Genomic DNA, 15,248 nt, shown 5'->3' on the forward strand with positions numbered 1-15,248 from the left:
TTCACCACCTAATACAGAAATCTCTAGGCAATGCACAGATTAAAACAATATAAAACAAAACCTATAAAATTCTTATAATTAAAAAATCAGTTTTATCTTTATTATTCCTTCGCAGGAATAATTTATTATTCCTTCACAGAAACCATTCATGCTTGTTTGCAACAAATCATCTTATATGAACCTGTCTTCGCTGGAGATCTCTGCGCAGTGGAAAACTAGATCCCACTGACAAGTCTCCAAGCACCTGGAAATGTTGACTATTGTAATTTGTTATGCCAAGTAAAATAAAAACAAATAGTGTTAAAGAAAAGAAAACAAAGCTGTTGGGTGGGTTAGCTGAGAGGCCATGACTGCTCCAAGGTCATCCAGCAGGGCCATAGCGGATGGGTTCAAAGGCCCCAGGCCCCTAAGCTCCAGAGGGCCTCCCAGCTCTCCAGAGGGGCCGCCAGGGACAGAGAGGGGTGATCACGGCCCCCTCTCCCCTAGCTACATCTCTGTCTTCCAGTGAGCTTCTTGCACACAATAGGAGCTGAAGTCAGGTCTCTCCTTGTCCTGGATCTTTGCGTCTCTGAGAGGCTGTGGTGCAAGCAGAGGCCAAGGAGAGCATCCTGTAGGAAATGGCACAGGGACCGTTGGCTTTGAGGCAATCATGGTGAAACTCCCAAACTGTCCTTGTTGCAGGCAGCCATGTTGCCCTTTTCCAAGCCAATAAGCACAGGCCACAGACAATTCCAGTAAATGCCTGTTGCACACACTGCAAGAAAGCTCAGCTGATTTGGACATCTACAGGAAGACACCTTGGCCTTTCTTTGCTAGCTGTTGACAGCCAAGGCGGGTGGCATTAAATGAGGCTTTTCCAGAACATGTGAGGTTTTACTGTTTTAACCAGTCTTCATTGCCCCTGAGTCCTTGAGATGAGGCCGTCTCCCCCATGACATTTTATGTCATTTTATTCATTTGCAAGCTGCCTCTCGGCCCAAAGGCAGCCAAAACAGGCAAGGGGGCAACTAATTTTGATTAAGTGCCCTCCAGTTGGTGTTGACTCTTAGCGACCCCATAGATAAGATTCTCTCCATGATGATCTGTCTTCCATTTGGCCTTTAAGGTCTCTCCGTGGTGCATTCATTGCTGTCATAATCGAGTCCATCCACCTGGCTGCTGGTCGTCCTTTCCTCCCACTTTCCCCAGCATTATGGACTCCTCGAGGGAGCTGGTCTTTGCATAACGTGTCCCAAGTATGATGATTTGAGCCTGGTCATTTGTGCCTCGAGTGAAAAGTCTGGATTGGTTTTAGGTCCTTTTAAATGGCAGTTTCTGGAACGGCTTATTAATAGTGCTGATTGTTGTCTCTGAATGTTGGGTTCTGCATCCCTTGAGCCTATCCAGGGCAGTCTCTGCAGTCGGTAGTAATTGTTGGCACCGTGTCTGAGGCAGGCAGGGCACCCTCGCAACTGGTTTCCCCCCTGCACCGAGAGCCTGGAAACCCATTTCTCTGTGGGGTGAAAAGGGGCTCGTGTCTTGCTGCAGGGGAGCCCTGAGACTCTGATTCTGGCTGCTTAACGCTCTGAGCGCCACGACTTCATCACTGGACTTGGAAGGGGGGGGGAGCCCAGAAACCTCCCACGTGGGTTTCTATGGAAACACAGGGCGCGCGGGAGGAGGAGGAGCCGGAACTGATGTTCCCGCAAAGATGACCCCGGGCCCTCGCTTATCTTGTTTCCTCTCTAGGGTTTCGGGAGAGCTGCTCTGGCTCCGGGAGTCTATGGTCTCCGCGGTGCACTTCGGGACGGGCACCTGACCTTGCGCCTGTTCTTCGCAACTGACCTTGCTGAGTGCGCAGACAAGCTCCTCCTCTTCGTTGAGGAACTAGCCAATGAGCAGGCAGCGTGAGGCCCTCTTCTGAGCCCCCTTCTGAAAAACAGCCGATGAAGAAGAGGGGAGGGAGGGTGCCGGGCGGAGAAAACCCCCAATTCATTGCATAGCCGCGTCCAATCAGGGTGGCTGGCCCGAGTGGCGCTCCCGGCGTGCGGCTGGCCAATAGCAGCCCTCCTTGGGAGAGGAAGCGGTGGGACACGGCCGGCCCTGTATCCCGTGAGGGGACCATGATCTCGGGGAAGGGGCGCGGCCTGACGGGACGCCCGCCAGTCGCGTCGCGGCAAGGCGAAGTGGGGGAGGTGCTGGAGGCCGCTCTGGCCAATGGCGGCTGCGAGGGGCGGGGCCTACGGACAGGCGGGTTCGGGTGTCTCCCGGCTCCAGCCCTCGCTGCTGCTGCTCCTGCTGCCGCCGCGTGAGTTTCGAAGGGAGAGCGGGGAGGCGCGCCCGGCGCGGGCAGGCTGGCAACCCACGGTCCCCGCCGGAGGGGCGGGTGACGCGCGGCACGGATGCGCATGGGGGGCCCGGGTGGGAGAGGAGCGGGGGCCCAAAGGGACCCCGCGGCCGGTGGGAGGGAGCAGCCCTGGGCAGGTGGTGGTGGAGGGCCGGGCCCCGCAAGGCACCCCTTCAGGCCTGACTGGCCGGGAGCAGCTGCCTCAACCTGGTTGCCCGCCCGCCTCTGCAAGCCCAGGACTGCAGGTGCTCAGCCCCTGGCCCTTGCCCAGCCTCCCCCAGCGAGCTAGGATCATCCCCAGGCGGCCTCGCAGGGAGCCAGGCCTTCGGCCCGCCTCGCGGCTGCACCAGGAAGCCCCTGCCAGCCCTCTGGCCAGCCTGCCCAGCCCGAAGGCAAGGAGGGGCGTGGAGGAGGAGGAGGAGGAGGGAGGAGCAGCAGTGGTTCCTGTAAATGGGACCTCGGCTGCCATGGGGCTGGGGGCCTGGCCCACTCTCCACTCTGCTCCCTGCCCCGAGGAGCTCTGCTGCTGCAAAAGTAGCCGCTGGCCAGAGGAGGCTGCTCTAACTAGCAGCAGCCTCTCCAGGGCCCCTGCCCCAAAGCTGCCCTTCCTGAGGTGGCCAGAAGCAGAGGGCAAGCAGGACTCCTTCTGTGGCTCCTTCTGTGGCTGCGCAGAAGCAAAAGCGTTGGCCAGCGGAGCGTGAGCAGGAATCCAAACACCTGTCGGAACGGCTTCCTCTGTACAGCAGCAGCCTGTTCTTTGCATTGGTTGCACACACACACCCCTCCTCTAACTTGAGATGTGTTAAACAGAGACTGTGGAGGATTGAGCCGGAGAGCTTTGTGCATTGCTGTCGGCAACTGTCCCTGCTGTACGGATGAGGTTTCCCTGGGCAATCCTGCCCCATGGCATTTGATGGGCTCCCCTTCTTCTTTCCAGTTCCTCACCATGGGCAACGTCCTGGCTGCCAGTTCCCCGGCGCCCCCTCCTGCAATTCCAGGGCCAGGCTCTGGTTTAGTGTCGGTACCACCTGGCTTTGCCATGCCCCCTGTCAGTGGGCTGGTCCCCCCATCACAAGATCGCGCCACAGAAGACAAGTGTGACCAGCTTCCCAACCCAGGCACCTTTGAGGAGTGTCATCGCAAATGCAAAGGTAAAAAAACTTCCCCTTCACCTGGTAAGGAGTGGGGGCATCTGCCACATGAGGTCTTTTTTGCAATGAAGCTGAAAAAGGGCAAGCTTATGCCATCTATCCTGTGTAGAGATCTGTGTAAAATGCATGTTTGATCATACTTCTGCTGTCTGGACTATGCACAGAGACTGGGCTTCTTGAGTTGTATGTTTTTTATTCTGCATATGGCCTCCACCTTTCTTCCCTGGGACTTAAAATGGCGTCCATCGGGGCTATTAGGTGGTCTCCCATCCACACACTGATCACATACAGACCTGCTTAGCTACAGTCTCAAGGTACCTGTATCATATGCCTTCAGACCATGTACTAAAAGCATTGGAGTGAGAGCATGCCTTGAGGGTAAACTGCCCTCCAAACTGAAAATCCCAGTATTGTGGTGGTGTTTTTAAAACACAAATCTAAAATGTCCCACTTGCAGTATGACATGTGGTAGCAATACACACCAAAGGCTTAAGAAGCAGGAAGGAGGGCAAGTGAGTAGCAGCCCAAATCTGTTTCTTCCCAGTCCTGCCGTTGCTTTTATGTGTAGTGCTAAGAGAGTGAGCTGACAAGTCATGGAATCCTTCTTAAAGTTGGAAGGGTCCTTGGAGGTGAAAATTGAACTTCCTCTGGACAGTGCAACTGCAGGATCCCTGACAGAAGGCCGCCCAGCAGGGACCTGCACGGTACAAATAAGTCCTGTTGGGGACAGTGTGGATGCTGTCGAAGATGATGTAGAAGCATGCATTTCCTGCAACGGGGCAGCAGGGAGGTATGCTGCTGCCCCGATGGGCTTTTTAAAAAACTGACACCGGCAGGGGGGAAGAGGCAGGAGGGATAAGTGCACCCTCCCCCCGCTCTTAAAGGGAGATCCCCGCCGCCTTCGAACTGCCCTGCCACGATTCCGTGCACATCCCTAACACCCACCCCCAATTTGGAAAACCTTCAGCAAAGGAGAGCCCACCCAGGTGGGAGGCAGACTGTTCCACTGTCAGACAGCAATTACCGTGAGGAAATTCCTCCTAATCTCTAGCCTGAATCTCCAACCCATTGGTTTTAGTTGTGCCCTCAGGAGTGACAGACAAGTCCGCTGTTCCTCCTCCAAAGCAGCAGCCTTTCAGATATTTTATGATAAACCCCTCCTGTATTCTACCAAAGAAAGCCACACAGCTTTCTGGTTGCCAGGAGTCGACATCGACTCGATGGCACAACTTTACCTTTAAGAACTCCCCTCTGTCTTTTCTTCTCCAAGCGAAATGTACCCAACTCTCGCGTTCAGACTGTACCTTGACCATGAACTCACCGTGACTTCCGCTTCAACTCCCTCTCCGCAAACTGTAGTAATAATACTGACTTTCAGGAAGGAAGAATGGTTGAGAATGTTTGAAGTTGCTTTCTGTGTTAGATCCACCTGTTTTTCATTGTACTCTTTTTGCTCTCTTGCTCTTTAGTTTTGCAATATTTGTATATTGCTTTTGGTTCTCAAAGTAGTTCACAATAATAAAACCAGACTCAGCTAGGTGTGTCTGCCAGCACAATGACTGCTCCTATAAGATGCATTGGGGCATTTGATGGTTTTTATGCATTTTTATTAATATGGATTGGTTTTCCTTTTAGATTGGTTTTCCTTGCCTTAGAAACCTTTCAATTGAAAAGCAGGTTTTGCATGCTTAAAATAAACCAGTAATATGTGTAAAGTATTTTGACCACTCAGAGTACTATATAAAAGTATTTTGACCACTCAGAGTACTATATAAATGTAAAAGTATTTACTGCAAGGTTCCCCCCCCAAAAAAATAAAATAAAATTGGAAAGAACTATGCTATACAGCAGTACAAGCTGTATGTCCTTGTACAAATCTATGGTGTGGCTACATCTGCAGTACTGAGTATGCATACAGTTTTGGTCACCGTATCTTAAGGAGGATATTGTAGAACTGGGAAGAATGGTACTAGGGCACAAGCTTGTCTGGAAGTTGTACCCTTGATGCCGGTACTGGAGGAAGGAGGTGTTATTCCTTCAGACATGAAACTGTAGGTCAGGAAATTTAAGACCTACAAGAGGAAGTACTTTTTACGCAGCGCATAATTAACCTATGGAATTCCCACCAGCTTGGATGGCTTTAAAAGGAGCGTAGACAAATTCATGGAGAACAGGTCTAGCAATGGTGGCTGTAGGCCACTTCCAGCCTCAGAAGCCAGATGCCTCTCAATACCAGTTGCAGGGGAGCAACAGAAGAAGAGAGGGCATGCCCTGCCCTCTTACCTGTGGGCTCCCCATAGGCATCTGGTAGGCCACTGTGTGAAAGAGAATGCTGGACTAGATGGGTCTTGGGCCTGATCTAGCAGACCTGTTCTTATGTTCTATAATGTTCTTATGAAAGCTGTCCACCAGTTTGAACTGTTGCATTCCTGAGCACCATAAGCAAATGACTAGCAGATCTCATACTTGTAGTAGAGTTTTAAATGTGCCTTTGATGTGGAACAGTCATTCAACTGATCTTGTATAAGCAGAGAAAAAAGGAGGGGAAGAGAAGCTGTTGAGCCAAGAAAGGGCCACAAAAAAGCCCTGGACTGAAGTGTATTGTCGGCTTGCCTGGGGACAGGAGGTCAGGCTCCACTGAGACTTCTGCTTCAGTCTCCATTTTTGTAGAACAGCCAAGAACTCCATTCTTGGGGAGGTCCCAACAGCCCTCCTATTGAATCAGGACAGATCTGGAGAACCAGCAGCAGACACTTGTGTTTTCATCCCCCCTTCTTTTCTTGCTCTTCCAGAATTATTTCCCATCCAGATGGAGGGTGTGAAGTTGACAGTGAACAAAGGTCTCAGCAACCACTTCCAAGTAAGAGGAACTGCTTCAAATGTACCGGCCCTCTTGAGAGGGTCCCTCTTGGAACATCTGAGAGAGACTGGCTGACATCCTGACTACCATCTATTCAAGGAAGTTCCAATGAAACTAAAAAAACAAGTTAGGCATGCCAAACTTTAACCTTAATAGGACTTCCTTAGCCAGGATGTCAGGCACTGATTGCATTTAGATGTAAGGGTGAACCATGGCTTGCTATTGTATGTGAATCACCACAAACCTTCAGCTCCTTCCTCTAGGCACATGTTTATTTCGATTTGCAGCAAACCGTACTTTGCCATGGCATCTGAATATGGAAAGACTCTAGCGCTATGTGCAAAGCATAGCATGTCTGCAAACCAGGATCAAACTGTGGCTTAGGGTCCTGATGTGCTGGGTTTGGGTGTGGTGGCAAACTATGCTTTGCCTCAAGCCAGGGAGGGAATTGCAGTGCACAAAGGGAGGAGGAAGCATCCAAGACTTCTGCCAAGCTCCTTCCTGGACTGTCAAAGCATCATAGCCTCTCGCAGAGGTTCTCAGTGCCTAACTTCGTAAAAGAATGGTGCTAGGGCACAAGCTTGTCTGGCAGTTGTACCCCTGATGCAGGTACTGGAGGAAGGAGGTGTTATTCCTTCAGACAAGTAGGAAAGAGCATGAGATTGGGTGGCGGCGGGAGTTGAAGTCTCAAAAAGGTGCTGGAAGTGGAAAGCTATATTGTAAAATGCAATTGCTTGGTGTGTTTCAGCATTCTGCTGCCTTTAGGGCCAAAACATAATTTTTTTCTTTTCTGTTTGTTCTGGCCATTCACTCAGAGTGGAGTCACAGGTTGCGCATCAGCCTGAAAGTGGGAGGCGGGGGGAGCTGTCACTTACAAAAGCGTAGCTTCATTGCATACTCACCCCTCCAGGTGCTCCTTATGAGCCACAGGTAGCCAGGTGAGTGTATCTTTAGAAGCCGGGTCTTAATGCTACGTTCCATAAGTTTGTGATCCTTGCTGCTCTTTCATACATTTCTCTTCCTCAGGTCAATCACACGGTAGCTCTCAGCACAGTTGGTGACTCCAATTACCACTTTGGGGTGACCTACGTCGGGACAAAGCAACTTAGCCCCACGGAGGTAAGTATGTGTTCAGCCTGATGGGAATGTTATTATCAATGGGACAGCTTGGCATGTGTGGGTAATCTCAACTGGCATCCACACCCATCTGTGTTAGGACTGCCTCCTACTGTATGAGCCTGCCTGTTTACTGAGGTCATCATCAAGAACCTTCAGAAATGCCACCACTGAAAAGCCCCCACTCTGGTAACCACATGAGGGTGATTATTCACAGCGGGGCCTTTTCAGTGGTGGCAATAAAACTGTGGGAAAGCCTTGCTAGAGATTTGCTTGGTCTTCATTCATTTGGGCACCAGGTTAATTTCTCATGCGTTTGTAAATCCCACCTGTGTCCCTTTGCTTCTCTTTCAGGCCTTCCCTGTGCTGGTGGGTGACATGGATAACAGTGGCAGCCTCAATGCACAGATCATTCACCAGCTCACAAACAAAGTTCGCTCCAAGGTGGCCTTCCAGGTACAACTTGTGTCGGCTGGAGTCTCCTCTATCCATGGGTTAAGCTGCTGCCTTCTCTTCCAGAGATCTAGAGCTTTTGCTATGTGAACTTATGAGACTGCCTTATTCCAAGCCAGCCTATTGGTCCCTCTAAGCCAGTACTGTCCATATTACTTACTGGCAGTGGTTGTCCAGGGTTCCAGATGGCTCTTTCCACACATCTGGCTGGAGATGTTGAGGATTGAACCTGGGACCTACTGCTTGCAAAGCAGGTGCTCTGTCTTAGAACACTAATTCAGTAAATCACCACTCATTTGGTCACCTGCACGGAGCAAGAATCTCCATTTTGCTTTGTTTTAAGATAAGAGTTCCTACCTTTGGGTCCCCAGAAGATGATAGACTAGAACTCTTCTCATCCTCAGCCACAGTGGCTTTGGCCAAGGTTGGGAATCCCCTACTTTAAAGACCAAACATGACTCAGAGTGTGGGCAGGTAACTCCATGACTCTTTATTTGCTGGACCTGAGTTTCTCTGCCTCCCTGTTCCTCAGTTTCTGCTCCATAGGAACATAGGAAGCTGCCATATACTGAGTCAGACCACTGGTCCATCGAGCTCAGTACTGTCTTCACAGACTGGCAACAGCTGCTCCAAGGTTGCAGGCAGGAATCTCTCTCAGCCCTGTCTTGGATATGCCAGGGAGGGAACTTGGAACCTTCTGCATTCAGATGCTCTTCCCAGAGTGGCTCCATCCCCTAAGGGGAATCTCTTCCAGTGCTCACACATCAAGTCTCCGATTCATGTGCAACCCGGGCGGAGCTTGCTTAGCTAAGGGGACAAGTCATGGTTGCTACCACCAGACCAGCTCTCCTCTCCTTCCATATATTGCTCTTGATTCTGGACTGGCAGCATGGAAGTCAGGGACAGATTTGGCCTGGGGGCTCCAGACAGCATCTTCATTTAGATCCAGTCTGTCCATTTCTCTCCTTTGCCTCCATAAATGGGATGCCTGTGTCTTCATCCAAGGGTGCATCCCCAAGATCTCTGAATGTAGACTAGCTGCGTTTGCACTGACAATTCACTCCTGGTTTTCTGCTGAATGTATCTCTACAGTCGAGTAGTTAATGTTGGATAGCGGGCAGTTCTGCTGTTAAGTTACTCCCCAAACAAGGTAGAAAAATATATATATTTCTCTTCTCTTCCCCCACCCTTGAATTTCAGACGCAACAGTCCAAGTTTGTGAATTGGCAGGTGGATAGTGAATACCGGGGCGCAGACTTCACTGCTGCCGTCACACTGGGGAACCCTGACGTTTTAGTGGGTTCAGGTGAGAAAACTCCTTCCTCCGTGAAAATGTCCCTCCCCCTCTTCCTGCTGACTAAAATCCTTCCAGTGTATCTCTGTCTTGGGACACTTAGCAAGTTGCTGATCAGTGACTAATTCAGTAAATTGCCACTCATTTGGTTTGGGCCCCGGGTACCCGAGGGACCGCCTGCTCCCAAGGGTTGCTGCCCGCTTGTCGAGGCTATCGGAGGGGGCTCTGCTCCGGGTGCCGACAATGAGGGAGGCTCGGTTGTCGTGCACGCGGGGCAGGGCCTTCTCTGTGGCTGCCCCCAGACTCTAGAATGCTCTTCTGGTGGCCATTCACTCCTCGGTCTCCATCACAGCTTTTAGAAAAAGTGTAAAATCTTGGCTTTTTTGCCCAGGCATCTATTTGATTCTCTGCTGCTGCTCTTTATAGTCTGTATTGCTTTTATGCTTTTGTTTTAAATTTTTAAATCAGATTTGTTTAATATTTTTTCCCCCACTTAATATTTTAATTGTGTCTTTTTTACCATCTTGTGTTTAGATTTTTTTGCTGTCAACCGCCTTCGGATTGCTTTAATGAAAGGCAATATATAAATTTAACAATAAATAAATAAATGGTCACCTGCACGGAGCAAGAATCTCCATTTTCCTTTGCTTTAAGATAAGGGTTCCCAACCTCTCCTCTCACTGTCTGGATTGGTCTCTCATCTGGGTCCTGTGCCCTTCGAGTGCCTCTTGCGATCCAGTTGGATCTGTGTTCCATCTGCAGTGCCCTGCCCCCCCGCCCCCCCTCACTCTCACTCTCTCTCTCCCCTGCAGGGATCCTGGTGGCACATTATCTCCAGAGCATCACGCCATGCTTGGCGCTGGGTGGGGAGCTGGTATACCATCGGCGCCCTGGAGAGGAGGGGACAGTCATGTCGCTGGCTGGGAAATACACAGGTACGGAGGAGATCGACCAGAATGAAGAGCTCTTTGTGCCTAGGAACATAGGAAGCCGCTATATGCTGAGTCAGACCATTGGTCTAGCTAGCTCAGGATTGACTTCACAGACTGGCAGTGGCTTCTCCAAGGTTGCGGGCAGGAATCTCTCCCAGCCCTATCTTGGAGATGCTGCCAGGGAGAGAACTTGGAACCTTCTGCTCTTCCCGGAGCGGCTCCATCCCCTAAGAAGGGGAATATCTTACAGTACTCACACTTCTAGTCTCCCATTCAAATGCAACCGGGGTGGACCCGGCTTAGCTAAGGGGTTAAGTCATGCTTGCTACCCCCAGCCCAGCTCTCCTCTCCTTATCCATGTGTGGGTAGCTGGGTATGAAATCCGTCTGCCACCGTGCGGATTGAAGAGGAGCATCCAGAAAGCCACTGTTCTTCAAGTTCTCTGCTTATTTTGCTTGAAATGTGGCTAATTTGACACGCTCTAGTGAGGGCTGACCACTAGCTGCAGCCTGAGCCTCTGCATGTTTACTCAGAAGCAAATCCCACTGAATTCCCCGGGACTCCTTCATCACAGCAACTCTGCTTTCCCCTCCATGGCAGGCAGCACAATCCAAAGTCCTGCCTTCTCGCCTTTCACGCCCTCAGTGGCTTGGCATGGGGGTATCTCGAGTGCTGTCTCCTAGGCAAACCTGCCTGGATATTCAGGCCCAGGCCTGAGGCTGGGTTTTTGCATCTGTGAAGTCCTGCCCCTGGAATGCCCGTCCTGGGGGGCATCCCTGGAATTGTTTTCTGGGTAGACCAGGAAAGCAGATGCTCTTTTCCTCTATTCCGCACGCCCCACCCACACCCCCCCCCCAAATAGATGGTATTCGGAGAGATACTGCGGTGACTTGAAGAAGCCACATTTACCTAACTTGGCTAATAAGTGTTAAGCAGGTTCCCCTTTAAAATAAGGTTCAGGGCTCTTGAGAACACGAGAGATTCTCCTTTTCTCCCCCCCCCCCCCACTTCCCACAGCACCTAACTGGATCGGGACCCTGACAGTAGGACAGGCAGGAGCACACGCTACGTATTACCACAAAGCCAGCGATCAGGTAGGTATTCTTTCTGAGATTAGGTTGCTTGTTGGGCAAGAATAAGATAAGTAGCCTGTGGGTGTGTGTGTGGGTGTGTGTGTGTGCGCGTGCTTGCTGCACGCACACACATCCCTTCCCCTAACACCTTCCCCTTCCCCTGACACAGCATAAAAGTTGGTTCTGGGCGATATCTTCTAGCATTCATCCAAGTCATAAGAATTATTTGTTGGTGCCTGAACCAATCATTTTTCGCTTAAAACCAAAGCCTTCCTGCTAGGGAGAGCTTTGATGCTTGAGACACAGCACACTGAAGGCTCCTTTTAATTTACAATGATACCTCCCAGGTGTGGCCTGAAGGCTTGTGAGGTAGCAGCCTTGGGTGAAGCTAAGCAGATCTGGGTCTGGCCAGGGCCTGGATGGGAGACCACTTAGGGACTTCACCAACACTGCTTCGAGTTCTACCATGGAAAGGAAGGCAGGATACAGTTGTTAATAAACGAGAATCCTGGGCTTTCTGGAGGGCTGAGATGATGATGATTAGGGTGGAAGTTGAAATCCTAAGTGACAGGGAGTGATTTGCAGTGGGGCTCATAGCTTCTTGGAACCTCCAACTCACTCTTCTCCCCCCTTCCTTTTGGTTTCGCAGCTCCAGGTGGGGGTGGAATTTGAAGCCAGCACTCGTATGCAGGATACAAGCGTAACGTTTGGGTACCAGCTGGACCTTCCCAAGGCTAACCTGCTCTTCAAAGGTATAAAGTACTCTCCTCAGTTTAGGGGTGGGGGAAACTGGAGTAAGAGTTGAATCCGGATTGTGGGGCGGGGTGTATAAACTGTAGGGCAAGACTAGAACTGGTGGGTTGAAATTCCAAGGGAGCCGATTCAGACGGGACGCTGAGAAGAATTTCCTAGCTGCGAGAGCTGTGGAACAGCCTCCCACATGCACTGCAGGGGCTCTGGAGCTTTTCAGACAGGTTGCATGGCCATTTGTCACGCCTGGGGGCCAGTGGCGGGCCCATCGACAAACACTGGGCGGCTCCCTGACTAATGGTTTGTTGGAGTGAAGTGTGCGAAGCGTTGGCCAAAGTGGACTCCTCCTGCCTAGTCCCCCTGGCTCCATGCGGAGACAACCATTTTCGCCACGTTGTGCTGAACTTTGCCAAGCTCCAGGGGAGCCCCTTCAAGGGAAACCGCCCTCGTGAGCCCTGGCGCCATCTTGGGAGATGTGCACAGCATGCTGGGAAGTGCCACTCTCCCCAGTGCTTTTCTTCCCCCAGAGCCCTTAAGAGAGGGCTCACTTCCTCTTAAAGGGCCCTCCCATCTCTGAGAAAAGCCCAGTTATTGGGACTAGAAAACCTTGCAGCTGGCTTCCCGCTCTGCAGATCGGCTGTTTCCTGGGCAGCACAGAAGCTGCACGTATATGTATCCCCACGATGCACACACCCTATTCTGATTGTTGTTTCCTCGGCGGTATTGGAAGGACGTTTTGGGAAGGTGCCCTACGACCAAAGATTATGCCCCTGCCAGAATGGTGAAGTAGAGACTACGGAACATCTGATGCTGAAGTGCAGATTTCATACTGAATTAAGGGGAAAGCTTCTCTTCTCCCCACTACTAACTCCTTACACTTCTAATTGCCCTTCTGATGGGGATAAGGCCCTTTTCCTGCTTACTGCTAGGTCAGAGCATGCTTACAGGAGGGTAGCAAAACTTCTCTTCATAGCAAGCAAGATTCGGTTTAGAGTGATTGAGGCACGAGATGCCGGGGTGTGCACTTCAGATTAACCGGTTTTATTTGAACGAAATTAGCCATGTATACGGTATTTGAAGGTCTTAATGTTTTATGTATTTTATGTATTTACTGCTGCTGTTTCGTTTTTCTTTTTGTATTTATGCTGGCCTTGGGCTGAAATAAACAAATACATATTTTGTTGCCCCCCCCCCATCCCAGGCTCTGTCGACAGCAACTGGATTGTGGGAGCAGCCTTGGAAAAGAAGCTCTTGCCGCTGCCCCTCACGCTGGCCATGGGCGCCTTCCTCAACCACCGCAAGAACAAATTCCAGTGTGGCTTTGGCCTTACCATCGGCTAAACCGCTCCCCTCTGCCGCCTCTCTGCCCCCACGGATTCAGTGCCGCTCGCGCCCCCTTCACCCTCCACCCGCATCCTTGTTTGGCCAGCAGTAGCCTCCATGGGGCATAGAGGGCTCTGTGTGTGTTTGTGTGTGTGTTGGGGGCGCCCAGAGAGCAGGGGCATGGGGGCAGGACGTGTTGGGCACTGGGAGAGTCTTCCTCCCTCCCACCAGGAGCAGCCAGCTGGTTCTCAGGGAACTCGGAGGCAGGTATCTGTATGGGGTCTCTCATGGGCTTGGGGCAAAGAACGTCTTCCCATCTCCATCCAGTCTGTGGACCGCTGCTCTGCCTTCCTGCTGCCGCTAGGTGGCGGTGTTGCTTCGGGGATGGAGGGGGAGTGCTTCCCCCCCCCCCACTTACTTTCTAAGGGAATCTATGGCTGCTAACCTAATGCAGGAGGTGGTGGAAGGGGCGAATGGCCCAGGGCCGGTGCTGGGGGCTTAGCATGAGGCTTGGGCTGGAATAGACAGGGTGGGGCAGGCGGCCTTCTGGAGCATGGGCTATGCCAAACTCTGCTTGCCTGGCTTGGGGCTTGGCATCCTGCTCTCACCCACAGGCAGGCAAATGCTGCTCTGACGGTTTTTTGTGGTTTTTTTGGTTTTTTTACAAGTATCTGAGCAACTGTCCTGTCCTGCAGGGCCTTAACTCCTGCCCTTGGTATGTCTTCTACCTTTCCTGCTCTATTTCAAGGAAGTCAACTCCCAGGACCTGCCCTCTCTTCTTCTTTGTTTTTAAACCAGCCGTCTTGCGTTTTGAGGTGTCCTGCCGCCTTCCCTCAGGTTCCCCTACACCCTCCTTGCCCCTGGCGCCAGTTTCTGCAGGAACGGTCTTGTGTTTCTGTATTTGCTGGGCGTCAGGGCGTCCATCCTGTGAGGCTGCACCGAGAAGCTCCACGGGACCATTGGGAGAGACACCCGCCTGTGTGCCCACCACTCACTGCGGAGACAAGTGGGGGAATCTCTGCATGCCCTCCTCCCCTCCCACCACCAGAGACTGAGTGTAAATCATGTTTATAAGTTATGGGGAATGAAAGGATCTTTTACAGAAGGGGGGCGGGAACGCAAGGTGAGAGCCCCCTGACTCCCCTGCGAAGTTGGAAATGTCCACTTTCAATAAACAACCATCTATCACCTTTCCTGTCGATCTTCTGCCTTTTAAAAATCTTTGCCTACAGCATAGGGGGCGGGCTGGGGTGTAGGGCAGAGGCTTTTCTGCGGTTGCTGGGTGTGGTCCCTAAAGTGTAGGATGCCCCCTGCATTCAGTGAAAGCAAAGCTGGCTAAAAAATCGAGCCACGAACCAGCAAGTTCCCAGTGGATGTCCCATCTCTGTCACTAGCATGGTCGGTGAGAACCGGTGTGGTGTCGTGACTGTGTAGAATGTGGGGACTCTAATTGGGTGGAGGGACCTGGGTTCAAATCCTCACCCTAGCAAAGCGGCTTTTCCTCCCTGGCACTGTCTCTCCGCCCATTCTCCCGCGCAAAATTGTGAGGCTTGAGAGGAAGCAGGGTTGAAGAATGGCGGAGATTGCCCTGGGCTCATTTTGAAGAAGGGCTGAATAGAAACCATCTGACATACATCAGACTTGGCCATGCCCGTGCCCACAGCAGTAGTTCCTCACTGGAGAGGATGCTGATTTTCTGTGCAGCCGGGTCTCTCAAAGTGGCTTCCCCAACTTTATTGTATTGGTTGCATTGTTAGATTACCCAGATCAGCTATATCTAGCCAGATGTTGGACTACAATGCCCATCGTCCCCAGCCACAAGGGCCTTTGTCCCCCTTGAAATTCTGCACACCCTCTAAACTCTGCTAGTCTCTCACTGACCAGTGGGGAGCCCCAGTCAACTCTTCCCCACCCACCCCTTAAGGCTTCCTCCGTCTCTTACCAGCTTTGTGGTTGGAAGCTGAGAGCGT

At 51.5% G+C, this 15,248-nt stretch overlaps 1 protein-coding gene across 1 annotated transcript; it reads left to right on the top strand.

Annotated features, from left to right (window-relative positions):
- The first annotated feature begins 1,970 nt into the window (after positions 1-1,970).
- TOMM40 (translocase of outer mitochondrial membrane 40) lies at positions 1,971-14,471 on the top strand. Its single transcript, XM_053267034.1, has 10 exons — positions 1,971-2,287; positions 3,264-3,477; positions 6,270-6,337; positions 7,364-7,456; positions 7,808-7,909; positions 9,107-9,212; positions 10,013-10,135; positions 11,150-11,226; positions 11,855-11,957; positions 13,157-14,471. Exons 2-10 carry the CDS (start codon positions 3,273-3,275, stop codon positions 13,294-13,296), a joined length of 1,017 nt encoding a protein of 338 aa, XP_053123009.1. The 5' UTR covers positions 1,971-2,287; positions 3,264-3,272; the 3' UTR covers positions 13,297-14,471.
- The last annotated feature ends 777 nt before the right edge of the window (positions 14,472-15,248 follow it).

The sequence above is a fragment of the Hemicordylus capensis genome, chromosome 7, assembly GCF_027244095.1.
Source record: "Hemicordylus capensis ecotype Gifberg chromosome 7, rHemCap1.1.pri, whole genome shotgun sequence".
NCBI classification, from domain to species: domain Eukaryota; kingdom Metazoa; phylum Chordata; class Lepidosauria; order Squamata; family Cordylidae; genus Hemicordylus; species Hemicordylus capensis.